The sequence below is a fragment of the Phascolarctos cinereus genome, unplaced genomic scaffold (genome assembly GCF_003287225.1).
Source record: "Phascolarctos cinereus isolate Bilbo 61053 unplaced genomic scaffold, phaCin_HiC Scaffold_5;HRSCAF=322, whole genome shotgun sequence".
NCBI classification, from domain to species: Eukaryota; Metazoa; Chordata; class Mammalia; order Diprotodontia; family Phascolarctidae; genus Phascolarctos; species Phascolarctos cinereus.
In genome coordinates, this window is record NW_027555958.1 from 232,669,601 (window position 1) to 232,692,253 (window position 22,653).

General features: G+C 46.3%; 1 protein-coding gene across 1 annotated transcript in view; it reads right to left on the reverse strand.

The window, feature by feature from the left end:
• FOXP4 (forkhead box P4) overlaps positions 1 to 22,653 on the reverse strand; it is a 101,211-nt gene that overhangs the window by 23,435 nt on the left and 55,123 nt on the right. Inside the window, 12 exon segments of the mRNA XM_020999518.2 lie at positions 2,158 to 2,259; positions 4,751 to 4,827; positions 4,948 to 5,152; positions 5,531 to 5,614; positions 6,522 to 6,609; positions 7,566 to 7,670; positions 7,972 to 8,012; positions 8,014 to 8,097; positions 8,099 to 8,181; positions 8,491 to 8,638; positions 12,551 to 12,637; positions 13,747 to 13,869. Of these exon segments, the coding sequence (XP_020855177.1) occupies positions 2,158 to 2,259; positions 4,751 to 4,827; positions 4,948 to 5,152; positions 5,531 to 5,614; positions 6,522 to 6,609; positions 7,566 to 7,670; positions 7,972 to 8,012; positions 8,014 to 8,097; positions 8,099 to 8,181; positions 8,491 to 8,638; positions 12,551 to 12,637; positions 13,747 to 13,869 (1,227 nt within the window).

Sequence of the window (22,653 nt, forward strand, 5' to 3'; positions counted from 1 at the left end):
TATTTTTGTACCTTGGACATGTCACTTAACCTCTTTAAATCTGTTTCCTCATTGGTTAAATAGGGGGTTGGACTAGAATAAATGACCATCAGGGTCCCTTCTTGTTCTAAATCTATGACTCTATGATCCTAATTCACGGAAATGTTCCCTCCCACCCCCAGCCTGGGGAGGACATCTTGCACCTCTGAAGTTCCAACACTGGCCAGCAGGAGGACTCAAGGGCCAAAATTCCTGGCAACTCCCTGCATAGACATTGGCCCCTTCTCTTCCCCACCCTGATGGTCATGCTCCAGCCCTCTCTCCACTGAGCCACAATGCCCACCCTGCTGTATAGGCACCAAGTCCTTCATCTGACACCTGCACCTGCCTGTGACTGCTCTCTCGTGCTCTCTCTCTCTCTCTCTCTCTCTCTCTCTCGGTCCCTCTTTTCCCATTTATCCATCTCTCTGTGTCTCTCTCTCCCTCCCTCTCTCTCTTTCCCTATCACTCTCTCTCCATCTCTCTCCATCCCTTTCCCTCCATCTCAGCCTGTCTCTCCATCCCTCTATCCCCATCTCTCCCTCCATCCTTCTATGTCTTTCTGTTTCTGTTTCTCCAGCTCTCTATTTCTGTGTGTCTCTCTGTGTCCACCTGTCTTTCTCTCCATCTCTCTTACTCTATCTATCGGTGTCTCTGTCTCTGTCTCCACCTCTCTCTCTCTCTCTCTCTCTCTCTCTCTCTCTCTCTCTCTCTGTCTCCCCACCCCTCCCACCCCCACAGTCTTGGCAGTGAGAAAACAGAAGGCACTATCAGCATCCGGCCCCTAACTCCCTGTCCCATTTTCCCTAGCCCTCCCCCCCACCTTCTCTCTCTTGTCCCCCTAGGAAAACTGTTATGGCTGGAGGTGTTGAAATGACTAATTGGACTAAGACAATTATCTTTCTGCTTCTGACAGCAGAAAGGGGGAGGGTGTATGTGTGTCCATGTCTATATACGTGTCTGTGCCCATGTCCACAGACCCGTATTTGGCCCCAGGTCCAATTTTCCCATACACTTTTCTTCCCCAGTGAGGGGTAGGGTCTTTGGAACACCCCTATGGTACCGTTTTGGTAATTCAAGGGTCCCTCTGAATGGTTTGGACATACTTCATGAGAACCTAGCCACAAGCTCATCAAGGGGCCTGTGCCCCTTGCAGTTGCCTCTAGAGCCTGTGCGGTCACCAGGGGTCAGACCCCATCATGTTTCCCTTTGTTAAAAAAAAAAAAACTTCAGTGGCTCACTATTGTCAATAGAATAAAATAAAAAACTCCTCAACTTAATTTAGTGCCCTCCATAATCTAATGCTCCATAACTACCAGCCTTATTTCATAATACTCTCTTTTAAAAACTATGTTCCACTTAAATTGGATTGTAAGTCATTCCTGGAATTTTAAACTCCATCTCTCACACCCCTGCATCCATATAAGCTATTCTTCATACTTGGACTGCACTTCCTTCTCATCAGTACATTTCAGAATCCTTGTCTTCCTAAAAGGCTCATTAGAGGGCATATCCTCCTTGAACCCAATCCCCCTTAGATCTTGGTCTTTTCCTTCACCATTGAATTTTCTTCATTTTATGCTTATTTGTGAAGATGTTTTATCTCCACCTCCCCTAAAATGCAAGAGGAAAGTACAGACCTGCTCCCTAGAGACAGAGACTCTTTCATTTTTGATTCTGTATCCTGAATATCTGGCACAGTAATTTGCCTGGGGTTTTACTGCCAGCATATGTAAGAAACAGGGTTTGAACTGAGGTCTTCCTGACTCTGAGATCTCCTCCCTATCTTTTATGCCAGGCTGGTATTGCACATAATAAGTGTTTAGTAACTCTTTGTTGAATTGAATTAGGGAAAGGGGGGTTTAGAATCCAGAAGATCTCTGAGGAGACATTTGAGTTGTAGGAGTCACCGATGATGATGATATGGGGACATGCCTGAGCCAAAAATGTTCCCGACTAAGCCAACAACACAAGAGCATGCCTGAGCTCCTAGAGGAAGGGAACCTGACCTTTGGGCTGTAGCATTAATATTCCCTACAGGAATCTCCTATCCTGAATGTGAATCTAGGGGATGGCCTGCAATATTCATCGAGGGCCCTTAGGAAGAGGAGGAGAGGCAAAGCAAGGTAAGTGTCTCACCTTCCAGGTGGCTGTATTCCTCCGGAAATAGGCGAACATCCTGGTGAACCAATTGTAGATTTCATTCAGAGTAAGCTGCCTGTCAGGGGTCTCCAGGATGGCCTTCAAGGGAAGCAGAGGTCAAAAGGGTTACTTCTTCTAGAGACAGGAAATCAATAGCACTGGATTCTCTTTCCTAGGATTCCAACTCTCCCTTAGGCCAACAATTTTTACTGTTGAGTCGTCTCAGTCATGTTCGACTCTCTGTGACTCCATTTGGGGTTTTCTTGGCAAATATACTAGAGTGGTTTGCCATTTCCTTCTCCAGCTCATTTTACAGATAAAGAAATTGAGGCAAACAGGGCGAAGTGACTTATCCAAGGTCACACAGCTAGTTAGTGCCTGAAGCCAGAATGGAACTTGGGTCTTCCTGACTCCAGGCCCAGCGCCCTATCCACTGCACCACCTAGCTGCTTCTGAACCCACACTAGCCCTTGTAAAAGTTCCTAAGTGTGTGAGTATGAGACATGAAGGGTGTGACTGTGTATGCATGCATGTACCTTTATGCTTTAGTAATGATAATAGCTAGCATTTATATAGCGTGTTACGGTTTGCAAAGTGATTTATAGGTATTATCTCATTTTATCTCCACAGCAACCCTGAGAGTTAAGAACTACTGTTATCCCCATTTTGCAGATGAGGAAACTGAGGCAGACAGAGATTTAAGTAATTTCCCAGGATCACACAGCTAGTAACTGAGGCAGGATTTGAACTCAGGCCTTCCTGACTCCTTCCAGCACTCTATCCACCGTACAATCAAGCTGGCTCTGTCATATGATAAGTGTTATGGCTGGCTAATCAGTTCTGCCAATGACCCCAGGAATCATTAACTTTGTATGCACGAGTGCCTATGTGGAAGAAAGGAAAAGGGGGAGAAAACAAGAGGAGGAAGGGAGAGAAGAAGAAAGAAGGGAGGGAGAAAGAGAGGGTGAGGAAGGATGAGAGAACAAGGGAGGGAGGGGAAGAAGATAGGGATGGTTACAGTGACAGAGACACAACGAGAGTATAAAAAAAAGATGTGTACATAATACAAAGAATGTGGATGTAAGTGGAAAGAGCCCTGGATATGGGAGGACAAACACAGTAATGCCCCGCTGCTGGGGGCTATGGATTGGTCCAGCATTTCTGGAAAGCAATTTGGAACAACACCAAAAGGTCACTAAACTGTGCATATCCTTTGAATCAACAATATAACCAGAAGTCAGAAAAAGATGAAAAGGTCTCACATGTACATACTTATTGCAGATGTTGGACTAGAGATGAAGAATGAGACATACATTTTTGGACATGGCCAAAGTGTGGATTTGTTTTGTTTGACTACACTTACTTGTTACAAAGGAAGGATTTAAAAAATGGTGAGGGGGATTAAGGGGAACAGGGAGTTTAGTAATAAGTAATGCCAAAAAGAAAGAATGAAAAGAAGGCCATTGAATTTACAACCAAAGAGAAGCAAGACAGCTTTGAAACTGTGTTGAATTTATTTTATGTTTTAAAAAAACCCTATACATAATAGGGACTCGTGGTTTCATCGGCTATCCTCCTTTTCAGTTCTTCTTTGAACGTGGAAATGTTTATACTTGTTGTTTTTCAAGTTTAAAGTAAATAAAAATTTAAAATATTTTTTAAAAAAGAAAGTGCATTTGATTTAGAGTCAAAGAAGTGGGTTTGAATCTTTGCTCTGTCTTGAATTCTTGCTTACTATCTTGGATAAATAATTTTCCCCACCCTGGAACTCCGCTTCCTCATCTATAAAACGAAGGAACCGAATTGAACTGCTTAGGTCCCTTATAGGTCTGTCTGTCTGTCTGTCTGTCTGTCTGTCTGTCTCTCTCTCTCTCTCTCTCTCTCTCCCTCTCTCCCTTTCCCTCATTCTCTCCCTCTCCCTCCATACGTATATATATGTATATATGATCCTGTGACAAAACATTCTATATGTGAGTATGTATATGTGTATGTGTGTAAGCATGGGTATGAAAGGAGGGAATAATTATGTATGCCTGTGTAAGAGAGACAAAGTGTGCAGCATAAGTGGGAATGGATACATATATATATGTCTAAGGAAACATGTGTGAGTTATATCTATGTGCAATAAGAGAGAATGGATGTGTGCATGAGAGACATAAAGAATGAGCTGGTGAAATGATGAGAGAAGGTATATCTGTGAAAAGCTGAGTGTGGGAGTGGATGTGCCATATATAAGCCTGTGTCAACATTTACAATGTACACTATAAGCTGTAGGAGAATCTATGTGCATGGGTGCACACATGTGTGAGAGAGATGGGAGAAGGATGAGTCACTTCCTCTGACCCTAAAGGGATAGGGAGTGAATGGAAGAGACAAGAAATGCTCTCGATGTCCAGAGGAGGGAGGCTAGGGTGATCAGGGCAGGGGGAGGCTGGGTAGGATTTAGATAGTGGGAAAGGAGAGGGAAGGGCTTCATAAGCAAATAGGCAACTGGAGGTAGATTTGGGGGATGGGAATGAGAATGGAAGGGAGGACTTTTCATGAATTCTCTTATTCCCAACACCTCCATATTCTTCCCTGGGAAACTCACCTGTCGGATGAGGGACGCATAGGTAAAGGGAGGTCGGACGTCTGCATTTTTGTAGAACTCATGATTCTGGGCCAGTTCTGGGGGAGAGAGATGAGGGATATAAGGAGGGCCAAACCTGTGGCCCAAGGAAGCCCCCTCCCCTAAACCACAATGCCTCCCCTTCTGTGGTCCTCCTGCCCCCACCTCCCCACCCTCACCAGAGGAGATGGGGGTGCAGAACTTGTCACTACTCCTCCTGCGGGCAGGGCCCCCACTGTGCAGAGTAGCAGAGCTGAGGCCAGGGGGGCGTAAGGGAGTAACAGGGGCGGCAGCTGAGGTGGGGGGGTGGGCGAGGCCATCCGGGAATGAATCAGCTGCTGAGACAGTCACCTTGGAGAGTGAGGAGCCTGACACCAGGTTCAGCTATGAAAAATGGAAAGGGTGATGAGAGCAGAGCTAAGGAGGACGGCAGGTATGAGCAGAGAGCATCTCCTTGGATTCCAATGTCTTCTCCACTCTTATAGATCTCGCAGTCAGAATGGTGGGGGGTGAATTTCAATCATTAAGGAAAAGGGTAAGTGGGGTTTAGTTTCTGAAGGGAAGGATTCTGAGGGAAACAGATCTGAACCACAAAGGTCTAAGGTAGAGGAACAATGTTCAGGGGGAGGGACTAAAGGAATGGTTGGGGAAAATGTCTGGGAAGTCTTAGAGGGTTCTTGGAAGGTCCCACTTCACTGGAAAGTATGAGGGGTCATAGGGACTGAAGGAAGCAGGGGATATATGGGGCATGGAGCATCTCACCGGCTGGCTAAAGGGCTTGGGTTCTGAAGGCCTCATGTGCAAATGGGCCATCATCGCCTGAAGTCGCTCACTCTCCTTGGCTAGCTGTAGGGAGAGAGAGAAGGTGGGAGAAAAAGCCTGGGTTTCTTCAAGGTCTAGCCTTCTCCCCTTCCATTAGCACCCAACACCATCCTTCCCCAATCCTCTGCCTCAAGGGGAAAGGGAAGGAGGAGCCAAGGGGAGAAAAGATGACAAACACAAGTCTCTTCAGTGGCTTGACCTCAGACAGGTATCCCTCAGTCCCACAGCCCTATCAAACTCCAGGGTTTCCCACCTTTGTTCATGTTATTCAACCCGTTTAGAATTTAGCATCTATTCATCGATGCTTACTGGCTGATTGATTTACCCACCAAATATTTACTGAGTGTCCACTCCATCAAGGCCCTCAGTCAGGCCCTGTGAAGAGTACAAAGATGTATCCCCACCCTTAAGGAATGTGTAGTCCAGTAGGGAGCTGATACTGCACACATATTTGTTGGCAGATTAATTTCTCTCGTGGATTGATGGGTTCCCTTGATATGTCTCTTGGGTATCTGCAGTTCAGGCCACTAGCTCCTCTATGATTTCTTCATGTTCCTCAATCTGACTTTTCCAGAACCTTTTTTTTGCCACAACCTTTGCTTAAGACAACCCGCTGGGAAACTGAGCACATATCATCTCCCAAATCCAGTAGAACCCATCTGCCAAGAGGCTTCCTAGTTATGTTGGATACACTAACTATGCTGCTTCTGGTCCTCCCAGGGCAAGACCCAGACCCTCCCCCCCACCCAAGCCCACGATGTGCCCTCTCTAGAGTTCAGCTCCCCCAGCCAGATAACCAGGAGAATTTAGACAAGGTAAGGAGATCACTTTGGCTACGTGAACACATGGTTGAGCCCAGAAGGCCCCATGGAAAGGTGAAGGGTGAGTGGCATCCAACGAGCACCCTACATACACACACAGAGGGCCACACCTGTATCTCCAGCTGCTGGACAACCTGCATCTGGACCCGGCACTGGGCTGTGCTTCTGTCGTCAAGTGCATGTTCTGTATTGAGGTGTCTTCGTCGGGGGGAAAGAAGGGAAGGTTTAGATTCAGGCTTCACCTAGGACTTGCCCCCCAACTCCCCTGACTGTTCTCCCCAATCTGCCTTCCCTGATATATCTTCAATCCCCTCACACACAAAGACAGAGATACAGAAAGGGGCAGACAGAGCAATGGAGACAAAGAGACAGAGAAGGTGGCCAAGCCAGAAGAAAGGGAAGATAGAAGCAGCATCCTCCTAGTCAGCTTCCTTTGATGTCTTTGCTAAAATCCCAGCTACAGAGAGATCTAATTGCAAATGAACTAATTAAGTAAACCTCTGACGAAGCGTGAAAACAATTTGTTTGACCCTGATGCTGCAAGGGGCTGGGAGACAGCAGAGTTAATCAGTCAGTGACAGAGCCTGGCACCACTGTGGCAGCACCAACCGCCTGTGCACCACCCCCCCCGCCTACCTGTCCACCTGCCCCCTCCAGGCCCCATCACTCTGCTGTCAGTTTCCTCCTGCCCCTGGACTGGGGAGACTGGGAGAATATAGGAACTGGACACCGTTCCCTACTCACCCCTCCACCTACTCTGTATCTCCCTAGGATGGGGAGGAGTTGCTCTAGTTCCCACAGGAGCTGGCTGGAGGGGCTAGGAATGGCTGGAGGGGGGCCCAGGTAAGGCAGCTGTGTGTGTGTGTGACTGAGAGCATGCACTCACACTCACACCCACACATCTCAGCACTCCCTCACCCCCAAAACACAGATTCAGGTTCAAGGATTCGGTGGCTGGGGGCCTGTCTAGGACTTGAGATTCAAAGAAGAGAAGACAGTGGCAATTATGGGAGGACGGGGAGCTGAGGCTAACTGTGGTGCTCAGTGACCAAAGGGTACAGGGAAGTGGAGGTAAGGAGTGCAGTCAAGGAGGTGGGGGGGAGGGAAAGGGGGAGGGGCGAGAGGTGAGGAGGTGGGGGCAGTTGGGTACCTACTTGACAAACTGCCCCAGGTCTTCACAAAGGGTCTCACAGCCTGGCCACTTGCACTCACCATGACCGTAAAGGGGATGGGAGCCAGGGGTGTCCTCATGTGAGGAGCTGGGAAGGGAAGGAAGGTAGGAGGTCATGGACCTTGTACAATAGGCAGGGGTCCCTGTAGCTGACCATGACACCCTTTGGCCCAGTTTGGTCCCAGCTCCCCCCACCCCATTTTCCTTTGATCAGGCTATTTAGCCCTCCAGGAGTACTGACCCCCACAACCAACCCCCATCCCCTACTCAATTCCTCCACCAGTTTAAAAGCTCCGCAGTTCAAGAGGCAGATCTGAACTATTTACAGTTGGGCTTCCCGGTGTCACCCACCCCAACAGCTCCCTTTCAGGTCCCCTCTCCAAAGGTACCTGTCTCGTCGAGGTGTGAGCACAGTGGGTTGCCCATTGGGGGAGGGTGTGGTGGGAGAGGGGGGGTGAGACCTTAGGGGGAGCAAACGAGGTAGCGGTGGCTGCTGCTGTGGTGAGGTCCAACCCCTTCCTGCTTCATGCTGTCTTCAGCTGGCTGGGCAGCCGCCCCATCTCCCTTCCACAGCTGGGGCAGGTCCGATGGACATACGGCTGCAGAGAACAGGGCCAGATAGAGATTCCTCCCCACCCTTAATCCTTCTTAGACAGTACAGGAGACACTTAACCTTCTGGAAATGAAGATTGTGACGATCTTCCCAGGAACCCTGAAGGATTCTGAACCTTCCGTGTGGGGCCTTAGAAATGTGGGGTCTCCTCAGGGGTCCAGGGTGTGAAAGCATGGGAGGCTCAGTCTAGACCCTAGGAGTGGGAGGGTTTCAGGGACTCAGAGCAGAGGCTCTGGAGCTCAGTCTGGGCCTGGGAGAGTACAGGAAGTATGTGAGAACTACAAGACTTACTCACCTTGTGGGAGAGTTTGGAGGGGTCCTGTTGCCTGGCTGGGCTGCAGACTGACCAGACCCTGTCTCTGCAGGTTCAGCAGGTGCTGCTGTTGCAGCTGCTGCATCTGGAGGAGCTGTTGCTGGAAGGCCAGCTGCTTGTTCCCAAGTGCCTGGTCCCAGGGAAGTAACAGTGAAAGGAAGAAATATCTCATCAGGCCTTTCTTCATTGGAGCTGGCGCTCCCTGCCCTCCACCACCCCCCAGCCCCACTCCCTCTTGCTCCAACCAGCCTTTAAAGAGTCTTGTCTCTTCCCTACTTTCCTTCCCCAAAGACTGAAGGCCTTCCTTGAATATGATGTAGTACCATACACACACACAAACACACACACACACACACACACACACACACACACACACACACCCCCTATACCTAGTCACTCTCTCCCATCTCTTGCCTTTCCTCCTAGGGGCCATCCCCCTTTCTATTCACTGCAGTAGGGATGGGTGGAGGGAAAGCTTGCTCTCTCCTACCCCTGGTTCATCAGAGACCTCTGGGTGCCATTCTGGCCTAGAACACAAGTCAGCTGACTTGAGGTTTCACACCACCCTCTTCTCTTTCCTCTAATAGCCCCAGCTTTTGAAAAAGCCACTGGTACAAGGGGCAATGCTAAGAAGGGGGACAGCTCTACTCTTTTCTGGCCCTCCCTCTAGCATTCTCTTGTTTTCTTCTCTATTGCTGTCTTCTCTCTATTCTCTCCTGTTCTCTCCTCCCTTCCTTCCTTTCCACTACTGTTTTTTTTAATTTTTTTTCTGATCTTTCTTCTCCTTTCTCTCCCCCTCCCCCTTTTCTCTTCTTAAGATCAAGAGAAGGAATAGACCTTAGCCATCATCTATTCCAATTCCTGTGTTTCCCGGATAAGGAAAAAGGCCCAGAGATGTTAAGGCCAAAGTTAGTAAGGAAGGTAGTAAGGTTCTCTGTGTTCTCAAAATCCATTCCTTTTTCCACTACTTTTTTTCCTCTTACTGAATCATCAAACTTAGAATGAGAAGATCATCTCGATAACACATCTCATGCAACTCAGCAATCTCTTCTAGAGCATCCCTGATATATATGGTCTTATAATCTCTGCTTGAACAGTGATCCAGACTAGAAGCTTACTACTTCTTAAGGCAGCACATTCCATATTTAAACAACTCTAATTATTTAGAAAAGTTCTTCCTTATATTGAGACCAAATCTTTCTTCTTGTGACTTCCAGCCTTTGGTATTAATCTTATCTCTTAGAGCTTTGAAGAATAAGTTTATTCTCTCTTTCATATGACAGGCCTTTCAATACTTAAAGATGGCAAACATGTCCCACTCCTTACCCTCTTTTTAAGTCCTCCAGACTAAACACATCCAATTCTTTAAGCTATTCCCAATACAATGTGGTTTCCGGACCACTCACTGGCCTGGTCACCCTTCTCTGGATTCACTGCTATATGTCAATGTCCCTTTTATCTCTTACGTACAACCAGAAAAACTTCTCTCCAGAAGGTAGGGGCTCCCCAAGGAGGACAGAAGGTCACAAGCAGGCAAGATAAACCCCATAATAACATGCTCAATCATTTCAATATACCACTACACACACACCCCTACACCCTTAAACACACAATCACATATACATAGGTACGTCTTTGCCTGGAACCACTGACCACAATAACTTCTTGTGACAGATAACATGCTGGGGCCAGAAGTGAAGCTTATCATTTCTGTCCCACCAACTTTTCCCTTCCTTTCTTCCCCCTACTCAGTACACACACCTAGTCACACCCACACACCGCTCTGCCTTCCACCCCCCCCCCCCCAACCTCCCAGCACACACAGATTCAGACAGGGCCATTCAGCCACATGCACAGGCAGAGACAAGTCAGTCAGTCAGCAAGTTATTTATGGAGCCCTCCAGGGTCATGCCTGCCCTAGGAGCTTGCAATGATGTCTGTTTGCAGCTTGCTACTTATTGGGGAAAAAAACATAGGATTGCAGATTTATAATGTCCCCATTGGAGTATAAGCTTCCTGAAAGCAGGGATTGTCTTACTTTTCTATTTGTACCCTAGCGCTTAGCACTGTGTTTTTACACATAGTAAGCATTTAATAAATCATTTGTTCAGAGATGGGAGAACCCTTACTAGCCATCAAATGCAGCTCCCTTGTTTTATAGATAAAATGTAGGCACAAAGATGTTAAGTGACTTGTCCTGGGTCACACAGCTAGTAAATATCTGAGTCAGGATTTGAATCCAGGCATTCCTGATTCTAAGACCAGTGTTCTATATGGCTGACAAGATTAACCAAGAGGAAACACTAGAGATAATATAGCAATGTAAGAGTGAGTTGAAGTAGCAAAAGAAGCCACCAATTGTCCTGGTATGTTAGAGGGTTTTTAGTTCCAATCATGGAAGACTCCGTGGAGGAGGCCTGCTTGGAACTGTCATATTTTTCCCAACATGGGAGGAAGGAGATTGTTCTAGACACAGAGCAGGAGCTGTCAGGAGGGGCAAGAAGAAAAGTGTGGCTTGGATAGGGTGGGCAGGCTGTTTGGAAGGCTTTGAGAGGAAGAGAGATGAGGCAAACAGAAAGAGAAGGAAGGAGGGAACTTGGCAGTTGGGAAGCTGACGAATAGAAAGCCACAGTATTGAGATCCACAGGAGAGCCTTTAAGAGAATGGAAGGAATGTTGCAAAAGTATAAAAAACATGTTTGGCCCCAAACAAGAGATTTGAGAATCTCTTCCATCCCAATCTTTTGCAGAGGTGGGGGGTGGGGAAGTGGGTAAAGAGGAGCAGTCCATGAGTATGGACCATTGCTTACAATGCCAGATTTTTTGGTATATATTGAACTGTCTTGCTAATTTTTCTTTTCTCTCCTTCATCTTTAAAAAAAACCTATTTGTTTTAAGGAATGGCTCTTGGGAGGCATACAATGAGAAATAGGGGTGATTTTTTAAAAGGATATCCATAAAAATCTATTTAAAAAAAAACAACAGAGAGACTTAAGGCATAAGAAGGTACAAAGTGAGGCGCATGCACATACACACACACCCCTCCAGGAAATTATACATATACAGGCATGCAAATATGGCTCGAGCTACACATTCACAACTAGATTCCCACACAATTGTCCCATATGGTAAAAGGGAACCCAACTAACCAGGTGGTGGCCTAGGGATAAGATGGCATATAGGATAAGAAGAAAGAAAGAGGGATGGAGCAGCATGGGGGAAAACTGGTCACCAACTAGACACCTAGGTAGCACAGTAGAAAGAACCTGGTGTCAGGAAGACCTGAGTTCAAATATAGCCTCAGATATTTACTAGGTATGAGACCTTGGACAAGTCACTTAACCTCTATCTGCCTCAGTTTACTCAACTGCAAAATGGGGATAATAACAGCACTCATCTCCCTGGGCTGTTGTGAGGATCAGATGAGATAATAGCTGTAAAGCACTTAGCACAGTACCTGGCACATAGTAGGCACCATAAAAATGTTAGCTTTCTTCATTATTGTCATCATTATTTATTATTATGATTATTATTAAAATCTGGCCTCAGACACTTCTTAGCTATATGATCCTGGGCAAATCACTTAATCCCTGTTTGCCTCTGTTTCCTCAACTGCAAAATGGGAATAACAATAGTACCTTCCCGCCAGGGTTGTTGTGAGCATCACATGAGATAATGATTATAAAGCACTTAGCACAGTGCCTGGCACACAGTAGGCGCTACATAAATTTAGCTATTTATCATTATTATTTTTTTTCTCTGTGATCCTGGACAAGTCACTTAACCTCCGCTTTAGTCGCCTCAATTGTAAAATAAAGATAATAACAGCACTACTTTCCACAGTTGTTATGAGGACAAAATGAGATAATAATTGTGCCTGGCACACTGGAGCTTAATACATGCTTGCTTCTTCTTCAACTACGCCAGTCCCACAGGCTTCTCTACTTCCTAGGAAGGGCTGGAGGTGAAGTGAGTGAGGGGGGAGTGGAGGGAAAGAAGGGGGACAGGGCCCAGGCCGCCTGCCCCTCCCCCAAGCCTCCTACCTCTTTGGGTTGCTGTTTCCCAGCTTGCTGCTGGGTGAGGAGCTGTAAATGAAGCTGTTCTTGTTGTTTCTTGTAATATTCCTGTAACTGGGGCATAAGGGAAGGGGAGGAATAGGTCATAGAAGGAAAAAACAAACAAACAAGCAAACAAACCCAAGTCTGGGTTGCTTTCTTTCTTCTTCTACCCCACCCCCCCAACTGTGGACTCCTCAAGGCCCTAAAGCTAGGGTGGAAACTGAATCCAACTCACTTGGTAAAATGGATCCAGGAGCCCAACCTTTTGCACGGAAAAAGCACTGAGCCAGGATTCAGAGGACCTTGCCTCTCATCCTTACTACCTGAATGACCTATGGCAAGTCAGCTGGGCCCAGATTCCTCATCTGTCAAATGAAGGGGTTAGACTAAAATGGCTTGGGAGGGCCCTTCGATCAGTCGCGAGATCTCAGCTCCGACCCTATGACCCCTGCCCGCTGAGAACTATTTTTGGGGAATGTGGCAGAGCAAGAAGAGAAGAGGTTGGTGAGAGGGCAGACTTGGTGTCTAGTGTCAGTCACCAGGAAAGGGGATGCTTCATAAAGGGAGGGCATAGTCCTTCCCTCAGCCTCTGAGCCTTCTAGAGGAGAGATGAAGCCCCCTAGATACCACTGAGGCTGGGGTTCCTAAATCCTTTGTCCCAGCCCTCCCCTCCCTGCAGGAGTGGAAGAGAGATCTCCTGTACAGGTCAGAAAGTCCAATTTTTTTTTCTCAGGCCCAGAGCTGTGGAGATAGGGGTAGGACTGGTACCTCAGGAACCCCCAGGGGACTAGGGAGTACAGCGTGAATATAACCCTCAACAAAGAAAAAGAAAAAATGATCTTTGACCTGTACCCAGCTGTTCTAGAAGAATGCAGGCCTGTCTAGCCCGAGCAGTTTCCCTGACTGTCAAACAGGTTTCTGTTACCCTCCCAGGCCCCACCCCTCCACTGGAGCTGGGGGCTCCCCTCAGCATTGGTAATAAACAAGGACCAGAGGCAGGAGACCAGGCCTGAGGGGGGAAAGGGGAGACCACCAGGAAGAAGGTGAAGAAGGTGGGCCTCTTGGTCCCACACCTTACTCTACCCACTCAGTAACAGGCCTGAACTTGTGTAACATCAAGGACACTGGTAGTGAGAGATGAGAGGAGGGGGCAAAGAGGTTGGGAATAGGTGGGGTCTCACCTGTTGAAGCATGATGGCCTGTTGCTGCTGCAGCAAGGCCTGGAGCTGAGGAGGTGACAGGATCTGCTGCATCTGCTGGGGGGTGATCATCTGAGGTGACATCATGGCCACAGACACCGGCACCTGGGGGCAGAGGGGCAGACACCATCCCAGTCAAACACTGTCTCCACTGAGCATTCTCCAGGCCTCTCCGGGCCTTTCTCATTCCTATGCCCAAGGGAAGGCATGCCATACCCCAAAACACAGAACCCCAGAAATGGCAGAGCCTCAGAATCCAACTTGGCCAACTTATACCTGAACAAGAATCTTCTTGACAATGTTCCTGAAAAATGGTCAGTAGGTCTACAAGCATTTATTACTTATTTATTTATTTAGTCTACAAAACTACTATGTATGTGCCAGGCATAGTGCTACGCATTGGCAATACAAAGAAAGGCAAAAGATAATCCCTGCCCTCCAGAAGCTTACATTCCAATGGTACCTTACTCCCCAACACATACTCTTCTATCCAATAACACTGGTCTTCTGGTTGTACCACAAACAAGACACTCCATCTCTTAGCTCTCGGCATTCTCTCTGGCTGTCCTCCATGTCTAAAACATTGTCCCTCCTCTGTTTTGATTACTGACCTCCCTGGCTTCCTTTAAGTTCCCAATAAAATTCCACCTTCTACAGGAAGCCTTCTTGAACCCCTCCTAACTCCTGTGCCTTCCCTCTGTTCACTATTTTCTAATTATCCTGTACGTGGCTTGCTTTGTATATATTTGTTTTCTGTTTCTTCTCTGTTAGATTGTAAGCTCCTAGAGGGCAGCTAGGTGGCACAGTAGATGGAGTGCTAGTCCTGGAATCAGAATCAAAACAGTTCCTGGCCTCAAGGAGGTATCATTCTAATGAGGGAGACAATGTGCACACAATTCTACACAGGTAAGAGCTATGTGGAGAAAATGGGAGGTAATCTAAGAGGGAAGAGACCAGGAAGAGGGAGGCGGAGCAGGAAAGCGCTTTCCTTTTGTGGAAAGTGGGCATTCCAGATATGGGAAGCAGCCATTGCAAAGGCCTGGGGATCAGAAATGGAATAAAGTGGGCAAGGAACAGCCTACTCACTGGATTGTTGAGTTTGTGGAGGGGAGTAAGATGTGAAAAGCCTGGAAAGGTAGGAAGCGGCCAAGTTAGGAAGGAAATCTTTCCTTACATCAAGCTGGAATCTTCCTCTCTCTAGTCTACTCATTGATCCCTGGAATCAAGTAGGAGAAGTCCAGTCCCTTTTTCCTAATGCTTGAAGACAATAATCATGGCCCCTTCCTTCTCACCTCTGTCTTCTCTTCTCCACGTTAAACATCGCCTATTCCTTCCACTGAGCCTCATCTGGACCTTGTCTCCAATCCCCCTGACATTCCAGTCACCCTCCTCCCCTACCTTTTCAATGTGCTTGCTAAAATGTGGCACAGAGAACCCAATACTCCAAAAGTTGTCTGACCAAAGGGACTATCACCTCCCTAATATTAGACGCTGTGCCTCTCTTAATGCAGCTGAGGTCAGCAATAGCTTTTTAGGCTGTTGTGTCATGCTGTTGACTCATACTGAGCTTGTTGGAGAAGATACTGATGGATGTCAATGATTAGGTGCCCACGGGTGACCAGGAGTTCTTGATGTATAAAGAGAATGACTACAGCATGGCCAGCAGGACCTAGGGGCTACTTTGGTTTTCTCCTGGAAGAGATGGGCTGAATGGAGCCACCCTCACTCTCACATAGCCTTACTCCCTCAGATGCAGCAGAAATACCTGGGTTCAAATCCTAGCTCTGGCATTTAGTAACGATATGATTCTGGGCAAATTTCTTAACCTCGCTAAGCCTCAGTTTCCTCAACTGGAAAAATATTATGATAAGAATATAGTAATATTTGCAAGTTCTACCTCACAGGATTGCTAGGAGGGAAGCATTTTAAAAGCTAAAACACAAGTTATATTTTATTATTAATAATATATAATATTGTCATTATATATTATAGCCCTAGCTAATCAGAGTCAGTGATAAAAATCAGTGGCTATGGAACTTACAGGCCCACAGTGGGGTTTAAATGTATGACCCCAGCCTGCTTAAGAAGAATAACCACTCTCATTTATATTACATTTTACAGTTTACAAATCACTTTTATCTCAACAACCCTGTAAGGAAGGCAGTAAAAGTATTTGTTGTTCAGTCATGTTCAACTCTTCATGACCCCATTTGAGGTTTTCTTGGCAGAGATACTGGAGTGGTTTGCCATTTCCTTCTCCAGCTCATTTGACAGATGAAGAAACTGAGGCAAACAGGGTAAAGCGACTTGCCCAGGGTCACATAGCTAGCAAGTGTGTGAGGCCGGATTTGAACTCAAGAAGAGGAGACTTTCTGACTCCAGCCCTAGCAATCTTTCTACTGCACTACCTAGTTGCCCAGTAAAGTATTATTGTCCCCCCTTTACAAGGGAGGAAACTGAGTCCCAGAGAAGTAACTTGTCCAGTGTCACATGAGTAGTAAATAACAAAAGCTGAAATTCTAACACAGCTCTTCTGATTCCAAATCCATATTGACATACGCATGTACAAACACAGACAAGTACTCATACTATGTGGACTCCTGGACCCCCCCCAAAGACAGCTGAGTTTGCAAGTACCTAGGATGCAAGACTTTGGAGAAAAGAAGCAGGAAATTGGGTGGATAGATGGGCCTCCTAGGTAGGAATACAGAGCAACTCACTACTCTACCACTTCCCCCAGGGGCAATATTAGAGAGCCAGACCCTAGCACTTTCATTTAGCTTTCAGGTTCCATACCTGAGCCCTGGAAGGGACTGTGGAAAGTTTGGAGACCCTGACCCTCAGGTCAGCAAGCCCAATTTGGGGCACAGATTCATAGGTCTGAGGGCTCAAAGGAAGGTTAGAGATTATCTAAATTTTATTTGAAACAGGAGGAAACTGAGGCCCAGAGAGGGACAATGCTTTACCCAGGAAGCAGCAGTGCTGGGATTTGAACCTAGGTTTTCTAAGTCAAAATTCAGTGTTCTTTCTACTCCATGGTATGCTAGGCTTTCCTGGCCTGTATGTCTATGCTACTCTCTCTTATCAACCAGTTTGAATTCTACCCTGACTGCCTTTGAGACCCAGATGCAATTCTTCCTCCTCTGTGACAGACAGCCCCAGCCTGGCCAGTCTTACCCTTCTCTAAATTCCTGCAGTATTTGGCTGTCTTCACTGTTTTTATGCATATATTCTCATCTCCCCAATTACAATAAAACCTGGATTAAAGGGAAGCCAACTACAAAATCCTCATTAATAAGGACTGTTTTTCTTCCCTGAGCTCTACTTTTGGGAAAAAGGGGCAAATGGAAAAAAGGTGGGGTGGGAGGGGGGAGACTTTCAGGGATCTGTTTAAAAATAAACAAACAAACAGAGCAAGCCAAACAACTTCCAGGCTATGTCCTTGGCTCCTTATATATCTCTCTTCTAAAGCCTTCCCTCCCTCTACCCCTCTCCCCTCCAGATGAGAATTCCTGATCAGCAACAAAATTGGGAAAACAAAACCACAAATCCACACAAAAGAATAAAGAATCAGGAGACTGGGAAGCAAACAGGACATTTTTGTTCTGATTTTGCTCAAGTTAATATACACATTGATTTGAACAAATTGTAAATAATTTTGAGTTTTGGGTTTTATGTATGGATCATTTTCTTTGTTTATCTGAATATTTGTTTTTGTTCTTGCTTACCAATGTTGGGAGGCAGAGAGGGAGGAAGGGAGGGAAGGAGAGAGGGAAAGAGAGAGAAAGAGGGAGGAGAAAGGGAGGAGGGGGAAGGAAAGAGTTAGAGACAGAGGGAAAGAGGGAGGGAGAGAGAGGAAGAGGGAAGGAGAGGAAAAGGGAGAAGGAGAAGGGGAGAGAGGGAGGGAGGGAGAGAGAGAGAATATTTATTTCTACTCAGAGTGTTGGGACCTGACCTAAAAGATTTTCAATCAGCAAAGAAAGTTTCCATTGTTTTCTGAGTACCATAATTAATAAATCAGGAAAGAGGGCTGAAAAAGAAATCCTGGGTTGTAGTCAATGGACTTAAGTTCAAAACCCCAGTAACACCACTAACTTCCCATGTGACCCTAGACAAACCTCTTCCCCTCTCGGTGCCTCAGTTGGAAAATGAAGAGGTTGCACCAAAATGGTCACAGTGCTCTCTTCCAGCTCTAAATTCACCAGTCTAGGATTGTAAAAAGACTTTCAAGAGTCAAAGATTATAAAATATGGAAAGAGTTGTTGTAGGGCTGTGGACCCCTACAACATCGACTCTTCTCATATTTTATAATCTTTGACCCTTGAAGACAGGCATGTTAATATACTATTGATGAAAGTAGAACTGGTTTAAGTTCTGGAAAGATATTTGGAATTGTGGCTAAAAAAAAAACTAAGAGTATGGACTACTATGTCCATACCCTTTGACTCATACCCTGGGCATATGCCCCAAGAGGGTCAAAGATAGAAAGTAAAGTCCGACATATACAAAAACACTTATAGAGACACTTTTTTTATAGTAGCAAAGAACTGGAAATAAATTAGATGCTGAATGATGAGAGAATAGCTAAACAAATTGTGATACAAGACTGATTATGAATATTACTGTACTGTAAGAAACAATGATTACGAAGAATATAAGAAAGCATAGGAAACCAAATAAACGGACACAGAGTAAAATAAGCAGAATCAGGAAAATAATAAGCACAATGACAACAACAATGTAAATGAAAAGAACAGCAAAAATGGAAACTGAATGCTTTATAATTATAAAGACCAAGCCTGGTCTGTAGAAAAGATAGGAGTACATCTCCCTCTCTTCTTTGGAGAGGTGGGGGGCTATGGATGTGGATCACTGCATACACTGTCAGATTTGAGTAACACATTGGTTGTTTTGCCAAATGGCTTTTTTCCCCTTTATCTTTTATTAGGAAATGAAGCTAATTAAAAACAAAAGATATTAATTAAAATTTCTGGAAGCAATCAGTAGGAAGGAAGGAAAGAGAGAAGGAGGGAGGGAGGAAAGAAGAGAGGGAGGGAGGGAGGGAGGAAGGGAGGAAGGAAGGAAGGAAGGAAGGAAGGAAGGAAGGAAGGAAGGAAGGAAGGAAGGAAGGAAGGAAGGAAGGAAGGAAGAAAGCTCAGAATTCTTTAGCATCCCTAACCTCCCAAGCTTTGCCTTCTATGACCCTGGGATACTTGAAGAAATGAAACCTCATAAGCTGTCAATGTCTTATACACAGTAAGTACTTAATAATACCCTTTTCAATCTCTGAAAAATCTAGAGAAGTGAGAGGCAACCTTTGTCAGGGATGGAGGTGGGAGAGAGAGAGACCAACTTACAGCTAGGAAATTGGTAGCCCAGGATAGCTGGAAGAGTGCTGGATTTGGAGTCATAGGACTTGAGTTTGAATCCTGGCCATGCCAGTAACTACATAGGCAACCTTGAGCAAGCCATCTTACCTTTCAGAGCCTTAGATTCTGCATCTGGAAAATGTGAAAGCTAGACTAGATGGCTGCCTGAGGCCCCTCCTGACTCTGTGAGCCTGTGTATAACCTCTCTGAGTAGGCCACGATAATTTTTCATTCACTTCCTTTATCTGAATTTTTTTCTTCTCTTACACTGTCATCCCTTCCCTCTAAGTCCATCATAGACACTGTTTCTTCCTTCTTTTTTTCTCTCTGTCTCTTTCACTTTTAGCCTTCACTATAGCCTACTATTGACCCCTATGGGTCACTGCTTGACTGGGAACACTCAGAACTAAAGAGCCTGGTTACCTAGCCCTCAGGATTCAATCAGTCAGCCAACAAGCATTTATTAAGTACTAAAGGTTGCTCTCCATTTCCAGAGGTCCAATTTAGAGTTGAGTCCCAAAGTCACAGCTCAAAGGGAACTCCAAGGCCATCTAGTCCAACCCCGTCATTTTTCAGATGAGGAAACTGAGAACCAGAGAGTTTAAGTGACAGGGGTGAAATCTGAACCCAGGGCCTCTGATTCCTAATCACTTGCTCAATTCACTGAACCACACTACCACTAAGATTGATGCTCAGAGAGAGAACTATCTTGCCCAAAGTCACAGAGCTAGTAAGTAGCAGTTGGGATTTTGAATCTAGTTTTGTGACTCTAATTCCAGGATTCTTTCCATTTACCCCATGCTTCCTTCTGGGGAGATGGCGGTAAGAGTGGAACACACAGATCTGGCCCACAACATGAGAATCTGAGGTCAGACAAAAGGAAGAACTTTCTGGTTATAAAAATATGAGTCACTAGGAAGAATAAGTGAGAGACGCTATGGGGATCTGTTTTCCAGGGGAGACTAACCCTCTCCCGCTCTGGCTGTCTGGTCTGGAGGTAAAGGAGTGGATAAGATGACTCTTTAAAGTCCCCTGCATCTGTGAATCTGTGATTCAGTTTATCAAGACAACTGAGTCTCTGGGCCTGTGCCCAACCCACTCTGTCTTGGTCCAAGAAGTTACATGGGATGAGTGCTGCTCACTAAAATGGCACAGCCAACATCATGACGCCTTTGGCCATGCCAAGGAATAGCTGCCTACATCCCTGACTTTAACCCCTTTCTCAAGGGGCCTCTCACTTCCTCTGTCTCATGAGAATCGGACTCCAGGACTCCAGCTTCCCCAGGCTCCCCCCCCCCCCCCCCCCCCCCCCCCCCGGCTTCAGAGGCCTGGGTTAGGGATGTGTCAGGATGGGCATCTGCCAGATAGTGAGCTCAGCAAAGTTAATGAGTAACCATCTGGCCAGGAGCCAGCCCAGCAAAGTGCTTACTAAGGCTAAGAGTCACAGGCCACCCCTCCCCTAAACCTTCTCCTCCCTGCCCCCGAGCTAAGAGCCAAAGAATCTCCACCGACTATCCTGCCACTCCTCCCTCCCCCCAACTAGTTCTCTCTCCCAGCCAAAGATCATTTACACTGAGAGAGTCTTGGCTGGTAAAGACTGAGTGGAGAGGGATCATAGAATAGTGACAGGACAGGTTCATGTCAGGCTGGGGTCCCCCAGATGAATGAGACTGATGCACTGGAGCCAAACCCTCAACTGAACATCATGTGGTGGATAGTAGATGTCTTGCTGCAAATTGAAATCAAGAAGACAGATTAAATTAAGTGATTTCTAAGGGAGTATGTGTGTGGGTGTGTGCTTGAGGGGGTAGAATCTTTGGGAAATGACAGTGAGGTGAAAAACCCATCAATAAGACATTTTTTAAAACCTGGGTTAAAATACTATCACAGGCACATACTAGCTGTGTGACCATGGGCAAGTCACTTAACCTCTGTCTGCCTCAGTTTCCTCCTCTGTAAAACAGGGATGATAATAACAACACCTATCTCACAGGGTTGTTGTGAGGATCAAATGAGATAATGCATGTTAATAGTGTATTACAAACCTTAAAAGCAATATAAGGATTCCTTTGACCCTGGAAAAGAATGGAGAGAGAGAAAAGATCCTAGCCTAGGCTTGAACTCTGACAGAAAATGATTGGGAGTGTCCAAATACAAGGTACCAGGAATGACTATACTCTCTCTACTCTGAGGAACACAGGACCAGGCCTGAACTTGAAGGGGGAAGGACTGAAGTGAGATAGTGGGTGAAACTTCTGAAATGCTGGAAGGAAAAATATCCAAGACATCTTTGCAGGAAATTTGAGGCTGGGAAATAGTGGGTCCTCCCAAGGGTACCAAACCCCCACCTCTTTAATGATTGAGCACCAAGCCTCTCATTCCCTCCAAGCCCTGGCAAAAGATGTTCACCACCCCTCCCTAGGCCAGAGTCAGAAATTTAACACCAAATTTGGGAACTCAATTGAATTTGGCTGGAGAGATGTTCAGGGAACCCTTGGGAGTAGGGAGAAGGGGAGGGAGGCCCAAGGAACTGGGGGAGGCAAGCAGTGGAGCAGGAAAAGGGCTGCCATCGATCTGTCTTCATTACCCATTTCACTCAAGTTTCAAATCAACAAAATACACTTTTCCGCTTCAGTGCAGTCTCCGTCCCCCCCCCCCCAATTCTCACCCTCCCCACATCTCCCTACCCGCTTCTGAGCTTAGAAGAAAAGCAATTTCCCCAGAAAGTCTCCAGATTCCTCTACTCCCTGGACAGAACCTCTTTCTTTTGGAGTCAGGATTTAGGGAGTAGGGGAAAATAGATTAGTGCTGGGTGGGGGGGAGCAGTATTCCTTCATATCTCTAGAGAAAATCAACATGTCTAGATGATGAGTGAGAGGAGAGCAAAGTCTAAGGGTCCTGATTCAAATAAGCATCCCAGGATATTCCCTTAGACCCCATTCTCTGAGACCACCTTCCCTCAGGACACAAGGGGAGGCCCAGACTGGGGCTCTGTTCTCAATTACTGGAAGAGAATATGATTTGAGGGAATAGGGGAAAAGGTTCTGAAAAGAACCCCATCTGGCTCTTTACCTCCAGTTACAAAGATCCCTCACAAAGTCCAGACTGACTAGGATTGCTATTGTCCATTATCAAAAGAGACAATATTTGTAAAGCACTTAGCACAGAGTCAGGGATATAGTAGGTGCTTAATAAATGCATTCTCCCTTTCTTTCCTTCCATATATTGGGGAAATCTGCTAGGAAAGGGATTTCCTAATCTCTCCCCCCCACCTGAAAAATCATTTCTGATGCTGGACCCTAATCCCTCCTGATGCAGCTCAACTTTATTCACCCTTGTCCTTTTGCTAGCACTGTGAGCCATCTGCAGAGTTTTGGAAAGTGACCTCCACCCCATGGGGTGACATTCATAGAGTCCCCCCCACCCCTCCCCCGCCAGGGGAGGGGGCCATGTTTCCTGAGGATGGGTTTAGATGGAGGAACAGTGCTCCTACATTCATTTCAGACCTAGACCCAAGGTT